Source organism: Haliotis rubra, unplaced genomic scaffold (genome assembly GCF_003918875.1).
Source record: "Haliotis rubra isolate DU_JTF1 unplaced genomic scaffold, ASM391887v1 Scf658, whole genome shotgun sequence".
Taxonomy (NCBI): Eukaryota; Metazoa; Mollusca; class Gastropoda; order Lepetellida; family Haliotidae; genus Haliotis; species Haliotis rubra.
The window spans coordinates 501743-522953 of record NW_025767366.1 but is presented as its reverse complement, the minus strand read 5'-3'; the positions used below and the strand labels follow the sequence as shown (position 1 = coordinate 522953).

The 21211-nt window shown below is 39.1% G+C and overlaps 1 protein-coding gene across 1 annotated transcript; it reads left to right on the top strand.

The window, feature by feature from the left end:
* The first annotated feature begins 1418 nt into the window (after positions 1–1418).
* LOC124257315 lies at positions 1419–9891 on the top strand. Its single transcript, XM_046691349.1, has 5 exons — positions 1419–1509; positions 1811–1976; positions 7684–7867; positions 8986–9227; positions 9634–9891. The coding sequence occupies exons 2-5, from the start codon at positions 1827–1829 to the stop codon at positions 9634–9636; spliced, it is 579 nt and encodes a 192-aa protein (XP_046547305.1). The 5' UTR covers positions 1419–1509; positions 1811–1826; the 3' UTR covers positions 9637–9891.
* The last annotated feature ends 11320 nt before the right edge of the window (positions 9892–21211 follow it).

Below are 21211 nucleotides of genomic sequence, written 5' to 3'. Positions count from 1 at the left end.
TCTGCATCAGATCACGGATGTAAGTTCTAATGCTAGCTTTGCAATCAGAGTATGGGGTCAGAAGTGGTGGCACAGATTTGTTGAGTGCTGCCTTAGCAGCAAGATCAGCCATTGTGTTCCCAGAAATGCCAACGTGGCTGGGTAACCAACAAAAGACGATGTCGCATTGGCCAGTAGCAAGCTCATTATACAATTCAATAATTTCTAATAAAACTGGATGTTTACAAGAAAGATTTTTAATAGCCTGAGGGCACGAAAGTATCTGAAAAGATTATGTATTGTTTATGTTTATTGTGTCTTTGAATATATTTAAGAGCCGTTAATATGGCGTTTGCTTCTGCTGTAAAAATAGAGCTGTTATCCGGTTTTCTAGAAGATATTGTTCTGGATCCAATGACAGTGGCGCATGCCACCGCACCACCATCCTTGGACCCATCTGTAAATAAGGATTTGTATGTATTATGGTGCTTGACGAGAGCCTGGCTTTGTCAAATGTTAGCTTGGAATTTACTATTAGAATAAACATATATAGTAAATGCCCCTTTTCTCTACATATTTTGAAGACAACAGACAGACTCATTTAATAAGCAGTATATGAAATTCTACTTATCAAATTCTACTTATCAATAAATATTAATATTCTCTGAAACCTGTTTCTAATACATTCACTCAAACAAACTTCAGTCAGATACTTCAATGCATTTAAGAGTTTGGGGGTTAGAGGTACAAAGTGGTATAACATTACTACAATCCTTTAATTTCAATACAATAAAAAGTTTCAATACAAAGAACTGTTTACCGTAAAAATGTTCAGCATGTTGATGTCAGTACCCAATTAGTGGAAAACCCTGACCAGTTGTTAAGAAGAGTGGGTCATTTTCACTGTATGCCTGCCTTTGCTAGCAGACTTGTTGCAATGGAAATGCACCTTCTCTGGCCACCTGACTGATACAGGGGGAAATTCAAATCTGGAATATATTTTCATTGTGTATGTTTTGAGTCTGCATCAATACTCTTTACAGTGAGTCTTCATAACGTCCTTCTTTCTACTATAGCTTAATATCATCATGAACCGGTAACGCAATGCTGTGAAATTTCATGGAATGTACTTGAATACTGTCTGCTTTGTATCGAAAGACAACTTTGACACGGCAACGTGGCCACATCCCGTTTGTGTAAAGGTTTGAACCCCGACCTTTAAGGATTCTGCTTTTTGACAGAGTCTCCGTCCACTAATGTGTCTGATATTCATTATCTACTAGTATATCTTTTAGACCTTATTCACATGGTCTCTCAAACGCAGTGTTGAATAATTGATCTTTGCGAAAAATAGTGCCTCGTTCGCTCTTTTCTTTATTGGAAGTGATTGGGTACACGTGACTATTGTCAAACTGTGGATCTATACTCTATGTATGACATGAACACGTGATCTGTCATGCGCAAGTATAACTTTGCAGTCCCGTTGTTCCAAAGTCAGTCCTAGCATTCCCGCACAGGTGCACGGAACATGTGAGTTGGTTTCATTTACCTGCTTTTACTTTTTACTGAGTTACCTTTTCAGAGTAATAACTGGTTGATAGAATTTGTTAGAATTATTTCCACAAAGTATTAAACAAAACTGAACAAATATATAATATTCTGAGTTAGTTGAAGGTATGAATTTGCCTCTGGTGTATAAGTGTCCTGGTGCCAAGAAGAAAGTGAGCATAATTTGACCCTTCTTCAAATGAAAGAAATATACTGTATATTATATAGGATATCGGTATGTGTTAAATGTGCTCAAATACCCCAGTTACATATTTCTTTCCAGTATCTGTGAATGCAAAATGAACTTCCTCGTGGCAATAGTCCTCATTCCAATTTTGGGAATCGCAGCAAGTGCCCCATCTAAATCGGATGTAATTCAGGTATCAAGCTCTGAGGATATGGACGATGACGAAAATTCAGTTAGCACTACTCCCAGTCCCAGAGATGACGTGAGTAATGACTATGGGAGAGACTAAAATGATTTGTGTTGTACATTTGCAGTATTGGACGATTCACAGGTGACGAACTTGGAGCATATACATGTTTTATGGAAAAAGGCGCAAGCCTTGTTGACTTTGTGCTGTGTTACATTAACGTTTTCCATCGTATTACAAACTTTAAAGTCGATACCCGATCTGAATCAGACCATTTTCCTATCATAACTACAATTAATGTTAGTCGTGGAAAGGTATCATTATGATATTCCTAGGTTTGTCTGAAGAAAGGAAATAAGTGACGATTATATGGGTAATGTTGCTCAGTCTCTTACACCCCTTGATGTTGATAAGTTAACTTGTATAGTATCCCCAGAAATTAGAAAGTTGTTTCGGCATCTATCTAATGGATGTATATAAACTATAGAAGTTTTTTTAAGAATTGAATGTCAGTTTGTGTGTTTGCACTGAAAAAATGAACTATGTCAAAGCGGTGTTCAAACTCGTGTGAACGAGCGAGTTTACGAGCGAGTTCACGCGCGAGTTTGAACAACGCTTTGACATCGTTCATTTTTCAGTGCAAACACACAAACTGACATTCAATTCTTATAATTTCGCAATTTGAAGTATGCACATACGTTTTCCACCCATTTGTAGATGATCATTGTTTAGTGTGTTTTAATACCTGTAAAATGTTGTAATGCCATTCGGTTCAAGAACGTACGTATTGCAGCGATGTTTGTATACACAGCGATTTTTCTTTTACACATGTATCCCAACCCTTGAAGAAATAGTTCTCAAAGTATTCGATCTTTAAAATATAACAACAAATTCGTTATGAGGTTTGAAACTGCTTTAATAAGTATAATCAATAACAGTATCAAACAGAAACAAATATCAGAAGCAATAACAATACCATTTTAACAAACTGGCATTGTACCTTTTCACTTGTAAATACCTTGTTTGACCGCGTAATAATACACTGACCGACTTCGAAGTTGTGCGGCGTGGCGAATAGGAAACAGATCTTGTTGTATTCTATTTATTTGTGATTGTTTATTGTGAAATTTATTGAGCAGTTGTTAAACAGACCTCGGGGCAGAAAACCGCCGGATGAACCCTCAAACTGCGAGACATTAAACTCCTGTGAAAAGGAACAATGTTCGGCAATCCGTTTGGTAGTGACATTGCCAAACTTGGGGTGACTTGAAACAGGTTCGTTCGCGAAATTGGTATCACCAATTATTGGGGGTCCTTGAAACCGAAGCGAAAAACGTTCACACACGTATGAACGGTGTTTACACAAGTATGAACGATTAGAGGGGTTCAAGAGTAATGAACCTTGAAATTTAGATCACATGACCGCTCTCTCAACCAACCAACGTTCGGGAATCTGTGTAAACTTGAAAGCACGAAATTATACTTAAATGATTATGTTGAGATATGATTCTCTTACAGTCTAAATGTCGTTTCAGTACATTGTGAGACTTACTTGCCCCGCAATACACGGCTGAATGCGCCTAGTACACTACCGATCAAAGTTTGTAGGAAATAATGTGACAGCGTATCCCAATATTGGACCGCTTCTTTCTTCATATCCTCAATATTTCTAAGTCCATTTTGGTTTATTCTGTCCTTCATTAGTCCCCACACATTTTCAATAGAGTTAAGATCTGGGGTGTAGCTGGGCCAGTCTAACACTTGAACATTTTGTCCGGCAACCGCTGTTTTGTGTAGCCCCCAGTGTGTTTTGTGTGGTTATCATGCTGGAAAGTTGAATTATCTTCATACATTGTTCGGGCTGTTGGAAACAAATCAATACTATTATGTTTTACAGATTAGGTGAAAAATGCATCAGAGAGGGTTCGCGTGATACTGGCACAGTCAGGCTGGTAAGGCTCACCATCAGCTCTGGGCCCTTGCCCCCTCTACTTGCAGCCCAGACAGCGAATGGGACTTCTCCCAGGAAACACTGACTTGTCGAACCCACCAAGAACTTTCCGGAGAATATGTAGACTCCACAACACTTCAGCCTTTTGCGTTACCCAGAGTGTCAGAAGGGCTGTGCTCCCGGTGAAAAACCCGGGCACTCTCCTGAACTGCGCCAAGAGATCAGTAGTCACCAAACCAAGAGCACCGAGAACAATGGGGAGCCTGACGACAGTGTACTTGGGGTGCAAGCGAGACATTTCAAAGGCGAGGTCCGCATAATTAGCATGCTTTTTCTGTTAAAAGGGACAGAAAATTCAATGATATAAATTAATTCATTGGCTTTATCAAAAAGGACAAGATCAAGTATGTTGGCAGGAGTTCTTCTAAGGCTGTATATGGGCCTATTCCACAAAAGTTTGAAAGCAGCATTTTCCATGATGCCCTGGACATGTTCAGGGTTGTACCATGGATGGAACTCAGAGTCAAAGCCACAGGCTTGGCGGAGACGGTAGTAGAAGCAGCGACCCATGCCATCATGTCGTTCCAGATATGCTGTTGGTGCCAAAGAAGGGCATCCACTGACAACATTATAATTATTATTATTATGATTAATTAAGATGTCAACATATTGTTCCTTCGTCAAATTTCGATTGAAAATACACAACGGCCTTAATCCACGTGATGATATCCCACCCTACATGTGAAATTTCGGGCTATGTTTCGGGTTTTGGTAGATAGGTTTCACGGTATCTTTTGTCCAAATGTTCACACAGTTCGGAAAAAGACAGACAGAACTTTCATCAGAAAAGAAAACATTATCCAATCTTGATTTTCGTGAGCCCTACACCAGTTTAATCGTTTTTCTATTGTGCATATTCATCAATGGTGAGGGAAATCCGCACTTTTTTACCCAGGTGAGTCTTTGTAATTCTTGTCTAAGGGTTTTATTACATACCCGAGGACTTCCTCTGTAATCATCTCAACCTGACGAAGTCGCCAGCGATACGTAGTACTGAACTTCATTGGCCTCCCTGTGTTGTGCTCAATCCCATCTCCTGACTGAATATTCTTCAAAGTTCTGTATACTGTAGACAGAGGAATTTCATGTCTACCAGCTATCTCTTTTTCATTGATTAGTCACACCCCTTTCAAAATCATCTAGAACCAGTAGAACTGTATATTGTAGAAAAGTGTTGACTCTGCTGTGGAAGTGCTCACTGGAATGGAGGGTGGTTCTGTCTCGTGTGGTCTATTGTCTCTTGATAATAGGTCTAGTGGTGGATCAGTGGATACGAAGTTTGAACAGGAGTGTACAGAGTGAAGGTTAATAAGTTTGGTGTACTGGATAAGCTCAGATTGACTGGGAACTAGGCTGTTCTACCGGAGTATTGTAAACTGAGAAATAGTTATAGATCGTTATGTCAGAGGAAGCGAGAAGCGTATGATGAGTCTTGTTTTCACAAGCTGGTTGATAGTACTAGGGATAGTAAGCAATTTTGGAGAAACATTCGTAATATAACTAATAAGATGAATGTTGAGTGTTCGGTTGCAAAGATGAGTAATAGAAATTGGTTCGATTATTTACAGAAGGTCTTCGATTTCACCGATTTATGTAAACAGTGATACAATTGAGCTTGTAGAAGGTTGGTTTTCTTCAAAAATCATAACGAGGATCTTTGTGATAGTTGTACTGATGACGATGTCAATATCTTAATAAATTCTGATATTACACAAGGAGAGATTGAAGCAGCCTAAAAAAGTCTTAAGTTGGGTAAAGCAAAATTATTTGTCTAAAATTGGGGAATGATTTTTCTGGTTTATGAGCATTTAAAAAAAGGGCTTTCGATTCGGTTAATACAAATTTGATATGGTTTCCAGTTATGAAAAAAGGCGTTCATGGAAAATCGGTGTTGGTTTTACAAAATATGTATTCTGAAATAAACGCTTCTGTTAGAATATCTGGCACTTTGATAGCAGCGTATTTGATTGCTTTAGTGGAGTAAGACAATGATGTGTCCTTAGTCCATTTATATTTTCAATGTTTATCTCAGACTTTCAATCTATGATGGATGATTCTGATTTAAAGGTATATTTATCAGTGAAGAATATTTTGAGTTGTTATTATTATTGTATGCTGATGATTTATGTATTTTTATGATAGTGTGGTTGGGCTGCAACGAACAATCGACATGTTGTGTAAGTTTTGTAAGTCTTGAGGGATACAAGTTAATATGGATAGGACATAGATTTTAGCATTTCGAAATGGGGGGTTACCTTCGTAATCATGGAAAATTTTGTTTTCGATGGCATACAACTAAACAGAAACATATTATAATTATCTTGGTATCATGTTTTCTACTTGGTGGTCTTGGAGTGTTTGTACTAAGACGCGTGTGGCAAATGTCAGAAAAGCTTTATTAGTTATAAAACAATTACATCATAATCTTACAAATATTCCTGTTCATGTGTTATTTAAACTTTTTATTGTAAAATAAGACCACTATCGCTGCAGGGGTCAAAGGTGTGAGGAGTTCACGAAAGTAGTGTTGTTGATAAATTTCATTATAATTTTTGTAAATTTGTTTTAGGGGTTGGAAAACACATATCAAGTAATGCAGCTTTAGCTGAATGTGGACGATTTAGTATGAACGCAGATTATCATCTTAAACTACATTTACATTTTGTGTAAACTATTAAGAATGTCTAATGATCGTTATCCTTAACAAAGTTATAATTATAGACTTCTGTTGGTAGGATTGCTTGGGTTTCAAAAATACGTATGACTAAGCTGTTAAATGAGTATGGATTTGGTTATGTTTGGCTTTCCCAAGACATTTGAAACGTGGCATCATTTGTATCATTATTTAAGCAGAGGTTAATTAATTGTTCAAAACAAATTATAAGTAGCAATATCATGAATTCATCCAGTCTTGTACATTTTAAAAGTATTATATCATCATTGCCCCTTGATAATCACAATTTTAATACTTAATGTTAGAGACTTAAGATTATATAATGTTTGTTAATATTCATTAATGCATTACCATTACAATGATATATTAGATGGAAGGAAACTATGAACTTTGATGTAATTTGTAAGATGTGTAAGATTTATCAGATCAGCTCTTAAATGTCGATCTTCTGTAGATTGACAACTCAAATGTCTGCCTATTGCCATTATCCACTGTATTATCATTTGTGTTGCCTTTTGCACTTAGGCCGATGGCTTACAAACTGAAAATAAACTTTCTTTCAGGTATCTAAATAAATATATTTATATGTATATAGTCAGTGAGTATGGTTTTATGCCGTTTTCAGCAATATTCCAGCAATATCACTGCACGGGAAACCAGAATTGCGCTTCACACGTTGTACCCATGTGGGAACAGAATCCAGGTCTTCGGCGTGACGAGCCAACGCTTTAACCACTAGGCTAGCCAGCTATATATAAACATTATATATAATATCAGTCATGTATTCAAAGTTTTTATATAGTGAGTTCAGATTTGTCCCTATTTGTGTTATTGCTTCGATATTATCTATGTGGTATTTCGTCTGTTGTATCGTATATAACTGGTATCGTATATAACTGGTATCGTATATAACTGGCAATTGCAATTGTTCCCATTAAAAACATGAGAACAGATGGTACAAATAGATATTGGGAACTGCATAGGACGCGACTTTCTGTAAGTGATGTATCAAATTTTGTCACAAAATGTCCTCCGCTCGTCTACCATATAATGGACAGAAGTCAGTTTGTACAATCTCTTCTTTGTCCATATTTCAGTGTACCAAAGGCTGTCAGATACTGGTGGTTGACACGTCCGAAGCGGATAAGCGGTGCCAGGGGAATGTCAGACTTGTCCCTTTACTTGAAGGTGATCCGGTTTACTTAGCACTCGAGGGAACAGAGTGCAGGCCAGGGAACTCGCCGGAACTCCACGTTTGTCGTAGGGGGTTTTGGATCAAGAGTAGGTTTGACATGTGTGCTGTATGAATGTGGAAAGAGTTTTGTCCATTTTATTTGCATCGACTCAAGACAACGTTTCATGTTCACTAACATTTATACCACATAGAAAATGTTCGTAGACCGTAGTATATTCTTAATTACTATCTAGTAGATAATAAAACCATCAATAAATTCGTTTTATATATAGCTGTGCACCTTCGTGTGAGCCATTTAATATCCGTATCGAGAGAGAGAGAGAGAGAGATCAACATAATTACGAAAATGTGTTTCAAGTCAAAACATTGATTACACAGCAGTCTCATTTCCTGCTGACTCAGTTCCGCCCTACTCTGCAGTCTAATGCAATAATCAGTCCAGAACTGGATATATAAGTATTAATCAGTATTATTTGGTACATCTAATCACGTGTATATTGTAACACTACGCTCCTTCTAATCCTTGCAAACACGTGGTGGAGCGTGCTCTGTCGGTACAGCGCGCTCTCTGGAAATCGTGGGAATCTCAATTCCAGGCATGGCATGGCAGCTAGAAAAGTTTGGCGATCTGGTACGGACTTGATATGACATCAATCACATTGTACATTACACAAATACACTTATAATAAGCGCAAAAAACACAATACAGGTATAACCAATGAGCCAGATGAATTGTGAATCATTGTACGACCTTCTCAAACAGGGGCAGTCTGTGACGTCTTTGTTAACAACATGCTCTCTAAACCTCGACATAAAATATAGAAATACGGTTTTTTTAAACTTTAAAATCAACATTAATTTGTAAAATACTGTTTTCTTATGTAACGAGAAATTGGAATTTAGTGTAACCATAGTTGCTTGTAGTGTCTCTTTTCACTTCACACGAGAAAATTTCGATCGGCTGAAAAGTAGGTTATTGATTGAATTGGTTTAAGTTTCGGTTTGTAAGAAACGAGACAGATATCGAAATTTCAAACTGACATTTGAATATAAACAAAGATTTAAGCTACTAATGTCACATTATAAGGCAGTCCGATTTAACAAACCACTATGAAATATAATGACCTTGTCAAAGATGCTTCCAAAATAAGGGTAGGGTATTTCAGTATGTTGCCCCAAAATATGATTCATGTCTATATTGTAGAACCAGCTGCACCAAAATTCACAATCGAATGTCCCGATGACATAGCATACGTTCTCAAGAATGGGCAAGAGGCGAAGGAAGTCTCTTGGGAAAGTCCGTCCATTAGCGGCGAGTCCAACGTCAGCGTCTTGGGAAGCCCCCCATCAGGGAGTGTATTTCACAGAGGAGTTACTGTGGTGACCTTGGAGGCAACAGATGAGGAAATGAACACCGCCAAATGTACATTCACCGTAAATATCCTTGTGAGTTCGCAATATACACTGTCGTTTACCAATGTAAACGTCCACGAATTTTGTTTCACGTTTGAAAGAGGGTATGACAGATATGTTCATAGAGATGTTTTCCCGTTCAAAAAGTCCTGTACGATCAAACACCGTTATGTCGAACATAGACTTGTCTCGACATATGAGGTTGGTTCATGTTTATTCAATATTTAGTCATAGTTATGCGTATATATCAAAGGATGTACTTAGGTCCCATGAACGTCGACGGTTACATGTCATTAGCATGGCAACTCCAAGAGAAAAGGCCAACAGTATTTGCAGGTTTAGGTTCTGTTTAAGATGCCTCAAGAATATATATGTATTCAGCTGTTGCTTTTGGTTGTGAAGCATTCGAAAGCTTTAATGACATATTTCTATATTTAAGTGACCGAAAGTCCCTCCGCGCCGTAGCTCAACAGAGGCATCTCATCGCAAGACGGATCGTGCACCATATGGCAACCCTCGAATTGTCTCGGTAGTGTCACCATAAAATGCTCACCAACGGATCCTTAAACGGGAAAGAAATCAAGTGGGCGATACTCATCTCAGTTTCTGACATTGATAAACTAAAATAGTGAATGCCTCTCCTTTGACTATGTGCATGATTTGTTTGGCTGCAAAGAAATAAATTTCATTGCATGAACGACTCTATTTTTTCTTGTTTTTAAAATCACTGAAAGCGTGACATGGTTCCAAGCCTGATTCCATAAGTAATATTCAACATTGCTGGTTACGCTTGTTGTATATTGGAGCACACGAGTACGTCTTTGGAGATGCCATTTGATGACCTCAAATGAATTAATATTGTAAACAAAGGCCTAAAACACCTTTCAAAAGTCAAAAGGAATCTCGACTAATAACAGTCTATAAAAAGATTATCTGTGCTTTTATGAACCACTCTCAGCTTTTTTCATACCAGGTATCTGTGAGAGTGTCCCCTTCGAACATGTATTCATCTATGTATTATACCAGGTATACGTAAGTGTTTCCTCTTCGAGCACGTGTACACTAATGTATTATGCCAGGTATCCGTAAGGGTTTCCTCTTCGAGCACGTGTACACCTATGTACTATACAAGGTATCCGTAAGTGTTTCCTCTTCGAACGTGTGTACACCTATGTACTATACCAGGTATCCGTGAGTGTTTCCTCTTCGAACACGTGTACACCTATTTGTTACCCACGAGGTCAACGTATGGGTAGGTGCATACTAATCCGTACGTCACCCGAGTGTCGTGTCGCGTTGACCTGTGTCGTAACGACTTGACCTGAGGTTCTAACGATTTGATTGGATAACCGATGACCTCTCAATTAGGTCACGTTGTGACGGAATTACTTTTTCATTCATAACAAACACGTGAATTCATTCATTCTAAAACTTGTATGCATTGTGACGCTGTTTAATTGTGACTCGAACTGAGGCATTACATGCGTCGAAAAACATAAACGCAAAGTTTCCACCAGTGATGTTAGCCGAGTGAAGCAACTGCAAACTAAGAGACGGGGTGCTACGGAGTAGTTTAATGTAGGAGGCTGTACGAGGCGATGACAACTGACATTCATCGTGACGTCGGTTACCAAGGGGACAGTCGAGCAAGGCGTAGTGACGTCATTACAGTGGGACGTCATGCAAAAGTGTACTACAGAACAACATTCTTCCGCAACCTCTTTATGAAACCGGTTTCGGTTTGAAACTCATAAAAATGACAAAAATACGCTATTTTGTCAATTTAAAGCATGTAAGACATGGGTAATAAATAAAATACCACACTCGGTCTCATAACATACGAATTATACGAAACTCGTGACCTTCCTAAGGTTTCTGACCTCGCTTTCGCTCGGTCAAATACCGTAGGAAGGACACTCGTTTCCTATAATTCGTATGTAGTGAGACCTCGTGTAGTATTCTCTATGTATTATACCAGGTATCCATAAGTGTTTCCTCTTCAAACACGTGTACCCCTATGTATTATACCAGTTATCTGTGAGTGTTTCCTCTTCCAACACGTGTACACCTATGTACTATATATACCACGTATCCGTAAGTTTGCCCTCTTCCAACATATTTACACCTATGCATAATACCAGGTGTTTGTGAGTGTTTCCTCTTCCAACACATTTACACCTATGTATTATACCAGTTATCCGCGAGTGTTTCCTCTTCCAACACATTTACACCTATGTATTATACCAGTTATCCGCGAGTGTTTCCTCTTCCAACACATTTACACCTATGTATTATACCAGTTATCCGCGAGTGTTTCCTCTTCCAACACATTTACACCTATGTATTATACCAGGTATCCGTGAGTGTTTCCTCTTCCAACACATTTACACCTATGTATTATACCAGTTATCCGCGAGTGTTTCCTCTTCCAACACATGTACACCTATGTATTATACCAGGTAGCCGTGAGTGTTTACTCTTCCAACACATGTACACCTATGTATTATACCAGGTAGCCGTGAGTGTTTCCTCTTCCAACACGTGTACACCTATGTATTAAACCAGGTATCCGTGAGTGTTTCCTCTCGTCCACGTGAAAGCTGGATGTCACCTGAACTTCACATTACAAAACATATAACAGCTTCATACCATTGCTGACCGGACCAGTTACTGATATGCATGTGCGAATGTTCCAAATGCAATGACAATACTTCGCCACTTAGCAATATTCCAGCAATATCACGCCTGGGGACATCAGAAATGGGCTTCACTCATTGTACCCATGTGGGGAATCGAACCCGGGTCTTCGATGTTGCGACCGAACCCTTCACCCACTAGTCTACCTCACCGCCATTGAAAGCGATGTTTGGACTGGTGCCAGTTTCATAATGCAAGCCATGCCGAAAAAGTACCATAGTCAAACCTCTGAATACTCTGGGCATTACAGGCATACTGCAGGTGATGAAGCCCATGTTCTAGGTCACGGTTGCTGGAGCTGCTGTTCTTGGCGCCCTTGGTCAAGGTTGACACGTTTGACATTACACCAGACTTAGTGTGTGTGTGTGTGTGTGTGTGTGTGTGTGTGTGTGTGTGTGTGTGTGTGTGTGTGTGTGTGTGTGTGTGTGTGTGTGTGTGTGTGTGTGTGTGTGTGTGTGTGTGTGTGTCTGTGTGTGTTCGTGTACAATTGGTGTGTGTTGGAGTTGAAGTTGAAATGAATGTAGAGTGATTTGGATCATTTTACTGGGATAGCTTGACACAAGGGCGAAATGAAGATCGTTGTGGCCAATCACGTATTAATCTTTGATATTATCGAGCAAACCAAATACGTTAAGCCATTAAATGCACAACTGTATTGATTATATGGATATCATATCATTTTGTTTTGACAGTATTAAGTTTTCAAAATATTAATGTAATATAAAAAGTGTACGATTCAAACATTTTAGGAATCATAACGCGTTCACGCTATACGACGAGGATTGAACGCAGTTTATAAAGTAGTTACAAATTATATTAGATTACCTATGATTAGCTCTGATCTGGTCATCAAATAATTTTATCTCACAATTTTGAAATACTAAGCGATACACTTCCTGTCACCCTGGCCTCGATGACTGTAGTAAGTAAACATTCATTTTTTTCACCTTTACCTCTTGACGTGCATGACCTACAAGACTAGTGTATATTGTTTCAGTATCAAAGCATCTTAAGAGGACATTTCAAAGACGTTGGAAAGATTCATCGTTGCTACAACTTCAGCTATGCATGTCAGCGAGCCTGACCACCCGATCCCCGTAAGTCGCCTCTTACGGATCTTCAAGGGTCGTTTTGTTGTAGAAATTCATTTGAATGTTTACACTTTAATATTGTATCTTTCACTGCGACTACAGTTCGAACAGATTGTGAATGGCTATGAGTTTCCAATGTCCGGACAAAGTACTACTAAAACAAACAATTTGTACACCTAGAACTTAAATTGATAACGCTGAATTTACTTAGGAATTGACTATTAAATATTCTGGGGCAGCGCTCGGAGTGGAGATATGTCTATCTTGATTTGCACATACTTATGTGAATCATCAACTTAAAACAAGTAAATGTTTCATAACGCAACTGTATTGTCATTAGATTTCATATGAAATGATCAATACATCCTTCACAGACATGAATGATAAACCCCCCACCCCATGCACAATAACGTCTAGTGGGCAGTACCGACACGTTTAACAGTTCATTTGTCCTTACATTCTCCGACTGTACTTTTTACTTCTTTCAGCCATTGTTGCCTTCAAACCCGATAGCAATTCAAGGCAATGCTTTGTTGTTTTGTTTTTGTTTGTTAATAAAGCTGCATTCAGCAATATTTCAGCTATATATCAGCGGTCTCTAACTAATCGAGTTTGGACCAGGCAATTCTGCGAACAACATCACGGATACGACGACATCATGGTGAACACGATTAGGATACGATGACATGTGTCAACCAAGTCAACGAGCCTGACCACCCGATCCCGTTAGTCGCCTCTTACGACAAACATGGATTGCTGAAGACAAATTTTAACCGGATCTTCAGGGAAAAATGCAATGGAGTCAATTCACTGATAATAAGAGTACAAATGATCTTTCAGTGGAGTGTGGTAAAATTGATCTCAACACCATATGTTACTCTTTACCTCAATGCATTAACTAACAAGCTAATGTTTGCAATATAATGAACTTATATTGCATAATCACTGAATGCCCACACGAAAATCGAGATTGTTTATTCTATAGCATAAGGTTCTATTTCCACACTGGGCGTTTACAACATTGGCTTTGGACGACAACATCTGTTGTTACGCACCACCAAATATTTCTGTTTTGGTCTTTAAAGATCTATTTGTTTAACAGGTATGTTTGATATTGACCGAGCAACACATTTCAGTAAAAGGTAAGCTCGTGCAGTTTAACAAATATTATATTTTTATTATAGTTACAAAATAGCAAATTACCTGATTTTTGTGACGTAGTAATCATCATACATATGGATTAAAATATCACGATTCACAATAACCCTAAAGGACCTCCATTTCATGATGAAGATGAAGACGATGATGAGGGAAGGATGTTTGGAGCTTTCGTCGCTGAATCATTGCACATAAACAAATATAAAACAAAACACGTAGTGATTAAATGTTAAGTTGTTTGCTCTTTTATGCTGTGTTTCTGTGGTATAACGTGATTTACACACGAGTGTGCGGAAAAAAACCTCGTTATTTTATGTGATGTACGATTTGGGCTAAACAGCTCACCTTACTTATGGTCTGTCAGGTACATTCTGGGATTTGGCACATGCATACTTTGCAGTTACCGTCAAGCCGCCACATGATCGCCCTCTATAAATACTACATGTGCCATATGTCACTTTATATAATTGACAAGATTTCAAGAAATCGAAATAAACACATCAGCCAATGCACAATATTTGTTCGTCGCGTGACATGCAAGCTGTAACTATTTTAACCGATTTAATAAGAAACAAAAAAGGTCACCATAAGAAACATATTCTTCTAAGAGATCAATTAAAAATATATAACGTGTTCATCAATTACAGTTCTGATAAGCACTCAGTTCTCAAAACAAGTAACTGAATAAATCACGGTCAGTCAAAGACCAGCGCTGTGCCTACTGAAGACACATGATCTCTCAGGCCACACATTGTGGACATGTGCGATCCTCATTTAATCCCCTCTGTGGGTATCTATGTTGATGATGAGGCCCCACGTACCCGCGCGAGACTATCGTCAAAACATTCGCGACAATGAAGACATCATGAAGAGAATCACAGTTAATATACTATCCCAAAAAAGAAACGCATATGCGTTTTGTATTTTTAAAAATCTATTAATTACCTATTGTGTCCAGACAATCGTCAAAATATGTAACAAAGGTGTTGATAATATGATTTTACACATTTGCACAAGTGAAAAATCGACTTTACCTTTACGTTGATTTTCATGAAATTTTTAAAAGGATTAAAAGGCATCGCTACAGTGCAATAAAATCACTTTTCATTTGAAATTGTGCAGCAAAGAGCATGCACTGTCTGGCTATAAAAATCCAGATTACTTTCGGAAATCGGCATTCGTTTTAAAGGAGTTTCAAGGTCAAATGACTTCGCTACGTCTTGACGCTGCGGCACGGAACATCGCCATTGAAAGAATCCAAGCACACGCTGGAGATTAACAATCTTCTGTTGCCAGGCATCGTCTGAATGTTAATCTAAGCACGATATCACGATTTGCAGCTCCTTACAACCAAACAGGTATAACAAATGACCGTCCTCGAACAGGCCGAACTCGAGTCACCACTGCAGCCCATATCGGTACATCCGGGTACTACATTTGCGTGATTGTACTGCCACGGGTGAGAGCACAGCATCCAGGGTGCCTGGGTTTCGGGGAAAATCCGGTCAAACTGTACAGAACAGGTTGAGAAAGATTTGACTCAGCGCTCAACCGCTCGTGTCCGTTCCTTCTTCTAAACTGATGTAAACATTTATGTATATTTATGTATTCAAAGTCTATTTGTGGACGAGTTACTAATGTTTGAAAATAGATCATTTTCGCAACATTTTTCTGGGTTATCCGTTTCATTTGTTGAATAGTATATGTTTCTCTACCTCCAATTCTCATCCAAGTCCACTCAGATCTACAATCACGTACACACGCACGCACGCAAGCACATCACATTCTGATGCATATTTGTAACTTTTGTAGAAGAAATTGTGACATCTTCGTTAAAAGAACCTGAACGAACACTTGAATTATTTCGACAGGTAAAGCAGCCATGAGAAAAAATATTTTCCTTTTATTTTGTACTACAATGTCATGTGGAGACGATTTATGGATAGCTCGAGGTTTACAACTTAATAAACATTACATATCAAGAACACGAACCTGAATATGAATTATCCATTCATATTTTAACATGCAACGAAAGGAATCATTTCATTTCAGAGCTAACATCCTCTTGATCGATACAGTAAAACGTATTTTTATAGTTCCAGTGTTAAGTAATGAAAGTATTAACACCAAAGGCGAGAGGGGTGTGTTTTCACTTATTCTGATTAAAATCCAATGGAGGGAAAGACCACGGGTGGTTTGTTGGTTGGTTGTTTAACGCCGCTCTCAATATTCTAGCTATATGTAAGCAGTCGAGCTTGGACTAGACGACCCAGTGTTCAGCATCATAAGCATCGATCTGCTCAATTACAATACGATGACGTGTGTCAACTAAGTCAGCAAGTCCGACAACCCGATCCTGTTAGTCACCTCTTACGACAAGCATGGGTTACTGAAAACCAAGTACAATACAGACCAGTAACACTTCATAAACAAGTACGTTATGTTCACTTGACTCCTGGGAGTTTGTTGGTACTCGATGCACACGTAAAATGCAAAGATGCCTTTGGCGAGCTTGTTCAGAATAGCTCTCAGTTCAATCAGCAGGGCTACCAAATGGAACGAGAGAACAATGTGACCAGCGCCTTATAGCGGTTGTGGTGGAAATACTCACATGTGTACAAACCCGGTACTCTCCCAAATGTCGGGACCGCCTCCGTGCTGTAGTGGTTAGAGCGTCCGCCCGGAGAGCGGAAGGTCGCGGGTTCGATTCCGACCGCGTCATACCAAAAGACGTTAAAATATGGTACTTGTTGATCCCTGCCTTGCGCTCGGCATTAATGGGTACAACAAGCACTGGTCGGCTCGGAGTCAGTATAATGTGTCTGAGTAGGGTATTCATGCTTCACTGCGGCATGGTATCTCCGTAGGCCAGCACTATAAAACCAGCTGAAGTCTGGGCTAGTACAAGCAGCCGCACATACACATACACACGCATGCGCGTCGTCATATGAGCGAAGTATGCTCAAGCACGACGTAAAACCCAATTTCACCTCACCTCACCTAAATGTCGGCCCATATTGTAAGCAGGGTCAGCATATTTGGCATGTTTCTTTTTGAAAATTCGACGCTCAGAATCAACGACAGGAACAACAATGTTGTGAGGTAGAGTTATACGTTGTGCAAAGATGTTTCAACACTGTACCCGTAGAATGAGTAAGGGGCACCCTCCTCCTGTATCACATTACCTTTGTCATTGTACTGACATACTTTTCCATACTGTCATATTGATTCTTTTTATTTTAGAAAACAGTTGTAAATTACCTCACATTTCTTTGTTGTTTGCCTTTTTCTTCGTTCTTTTACGGATTGATTCCCGGTTGACTATTTAGTTTCAAGGAGATAATCAACACGTACGAATATTGGAACATAATTATAATGTTGTTGGAACATGCTGTACAGGTTTCTCTGAATGAAGAGAGGAGTACAGTGGTGTATGGCATATGTGTGGTACAAACTAAAGGTACTTCCTTTAATCCTGGTAGACTGTTTTCACAGAAGATCCTCGAATCGATCCTTTGAAAATGATTAAGCAGAGTAGTTCGATCAAATATATTCAGGCACTTTATTGTGGAGATTTTTTATTTACACATGTTTCTGAATAACAGACGCAATAATGATCTTTCAGAAAACCATTTGGAACATTTCATGTGTATTATTGTAACGCCTGGGTATGTTCATTAAAAGGATGCATATATGATTAAACTGAGTGGTAATGGTCAACATTAAAGCATGTATCACATCTTTACACCAAAGTATATGTTTACACTGCACGATATGTATACACAACGATTACATTAGTTTCAAAGCGCCCAGTGCATGTACTATTGTGATTCGTCTTTTCTTGGAGTCTTTGAACGGCTTTTCTTGTCCGTCGATCAGTTGACTGTCTAGTTTCTCTACAAGCCCGCCCCCTGGGTGTTACCAGTAGGGCAGGGCATGTTCACACCTTTCGGACACCTGGTGTCAGTATTCGGAAGTCTCTTTATATTTTTGCAGTAATATTAAGCCACTAGCTTCTGATTCGGTGGATAATAAAGACTGGTTAATTTCCCATTCAATGTCACTAATGGGCAAAAGATACGATACCAAGTCTAAATTATTAGTAGACGACGAACCACCATTGTGAAAAAGGAAAGTGAATTTTAATAACAGGTTGATGGCGACATGCATGCCCATACACCTGTTTTTAAACTTCACTTTCCTTTTTCACAATGGTGGTTTGTCCTTTAATAACATCAGTGATTATATAAAGTGGTGAGATTACAGAGTGTACAATAGTACATATATAACAACTGAAGAAATTTCCGGAATAATTACACGACACGTTTGACAGCGATGAGAGAGAGAGTCGTTGGAATGGTCCAATTGGGAGCAACGCAAACCAACGTCGAGAACCAATGAGAAGGTTAGGCCGAGAAGCGGGAGACCACGAATGACCACGGCTATTGAAGAAAGTCGCATCCCGGTACTTCATCTCCGGAACCGCTTCATCACGACGACGTTAACCGCAAGGACGGCAATGGGACACGTGATAAGTCGACAAACCGTGTACAGGAGATTGCAGGCACATGGCATCCGAAAACTTCGCCCCTACTGCAGAAAATTCCTTACCCACAGCGAGCCAACAGTCTGGTGTGGGCCAGGCGACTTCAACTTTGCCAACGGCGAAACTAGGCCTGGATAATGTTTTCCGACAAGAGCAGATTTTGCATCTTCAGGAACGATGGTCGGAAGCGTGTGTACCGAAGAGTTGGTGACGGTTTGGCACAGAATTGCATTCATCAAATCCGGAGGCGGGGGTTTACTGGTTTGGGGTGGTATCTGCGGTGACGCCAAAACGAGGCTCGTTGTTATTCGAGGAAACCTGAATGCACAGCGTTATCGAGATGAAATTTTACAACCAGTTCATCCCCAAACAGTCTCGTGGAATCATTGTCCAGCACATACGGCAAGGCTGACTCAGAACTTCCTCGCAACGCCAACATTCAGGTTTCACCATGGGCAGCATATTCACCGGGTATGAATCTAATCGAACACTTATGGGACCATCTCGTGTGACATTTTTAACTCTTGCCTGGTCATGTGTGTTTGAATGAAGCATTCATTTTGGACCCCTTACGTCTTTAAAGGCCTGTCCTAATGATTGTAAAGGATTCAGTGAAATGAGCTTATTGACAAAAAATTCTCAAATGAAATATACCAATCTACAATTTCTGTATCGTTTGTTTTTCTTTAATGCCCTTTCAAACACGTGGTATCGTTTTTGGACATTTGTTTTTGGCACATGAAGTACCTAGTTCTTGTTACCTTGTTATATATCTTGTTTTCTTTCTTGTTTTCATGAGTTGATGAGTTTTTTTTCTGAAGGCAATAACCTAGCATGTTTCAAGACAATCGAATGTACAGCAGCTTCTATGCATCGGAAAGTGTATCGGATGTGTCTTGAAGGCACATTAGTAGGACCTAAAGCGCTATACTCGCGCGTACCAATGTCTACCCTTATCAGTGTAGAGAATTTATTGAACGGACAAACACATGTACATGCACATGTAATGTACATGCAGATGTATGTAGAGTTTATGATGTCCAGCTGCATTGTCGTTGTACAGCAGTGACAACTGTATTAGACACATCAACGTTACAGTTGAACGACATCTGAAACAATGTACATCTTGACAACGTCCCGTTGTAGGTAAAACCAACGCACGCCGGCGTGACGGTACACACTCGTGCGCATGACAGGCTTCCAACATCTTGATGTGATGTCACTGGACAGTGCCCAAAGGTGAGAGCATTCTCGGATGCGCCTTTTCCAATGTTGTATTCATCTGTGAGACGAAAAAGTCATTTTTATAACCTGTGTCAAAATATACAACCCATGTTCGTCCACCGTTACTATTCTACAGTCTGATGTTTCGAATTACAATGTAAGGATCTAGTGATATCGCCTTCACCAGTTATTCATTCATTGCTTTTTGAACAAAATAGAGATTGCGACATGTCCTATATCATTCAATAGTATATAGGGACTGCGACATGTCCTATATCATTCAATAGTATATAGAGACTGCGCCATGTCCCATATCATTCAATAGTATATAGGGACTGCGACATGTGGTCCTATACTATTCAATAGTATATTGGGACTGCGACATTGCTTATACCATTCAAACATTCAAAGGAAAGTGAAATTTACCAGATGTTTTAAATGTAGTATTTTTGTCATTTTAATTTTGGCTAAATTTGACTACAATCGCCAGCTGCTGAAAAGTTTATATGAATCCAGCTAGGGTCCATGCAGGTTGCAAATATAGTTATCAACCTTCAGTTGCTGATGATCTATAGCCCATCTTTATATTGTACTGTTGTATCGAGTGATTTATGATAGCGTACTAGTTTTAAATTAAGAGCTGTGATAATCTATTATTTTTACTGTCCTTCGATGACAGGTTTTTGCGTTATAAATTTCTTGATTTTGATATTGACATAAATTGAATTGTTCTCATCACGATATGGCTGTACAGTTCTGACTTAATAAATGAATCAATGACAAGCAGTGATGATACCAGGTGTTCGCAAAAGACTGAGCGTAAACATCACAAACACGTGCAAATGCAAGTCAGTTGTTCAACATATATGGGAATGTACATGACAACAGTCTCCACGTATCAAGCACAAAATATAATCACCCTATTGTAAAGCCTAGTTTAGGTTGGTTGGTTGTTGTTTAACGCCGCACTCAGCAATATTCCAGCTATATGGCGGCGGTCTGTAAATAATCAAGTCTGGACCAGATAATCCAGTGATCAACAGCGTGAGCATCAATCTTGTACGACAGGCAACGGTTGCTGAAGACCCACGACCTTCACGACCTAGGTATTGTGTACATTTGGTGATATTGCTGCAGTATTTCCAATAGGGACGTAAATTCATTTTCACTCATTTAAATGCACTTCTTCTTACCGAATGTATACTCTTTTTGGCAGATGTACTTGAATTTCTCAGTACAGTAATAATCAGCCAAGTAATGCTTCCCGTAATCCCTGCCTCCATAAACTTGAATGATCCTTG

Excerpts from the sequence above, each read along its gene's own strand:
- LOC124257315 (XM_046691349.1), top strand. The coding sequence starts at position 1,827 with ATGAACTTCCTCGTGGCAATAGTCCTCATTCCAATTTTGGGAATCGCA. Across the intron at positions 1,977-7,683 it reads CTCCCAGTCCCAGAGATGAC|TGTACCAAAGGCTGTCAGAT; the intron begins GTGAGTAATGAC and ends TCCATATTTCAG. Across the intron at positions 7,868-8,985 it reads TAGGGGGTTTTGGATCAAGA|AACCAGCTGCACCAAAATTC; the intron begins GTAGGTTTGACA and ends TCTATATTGTAG.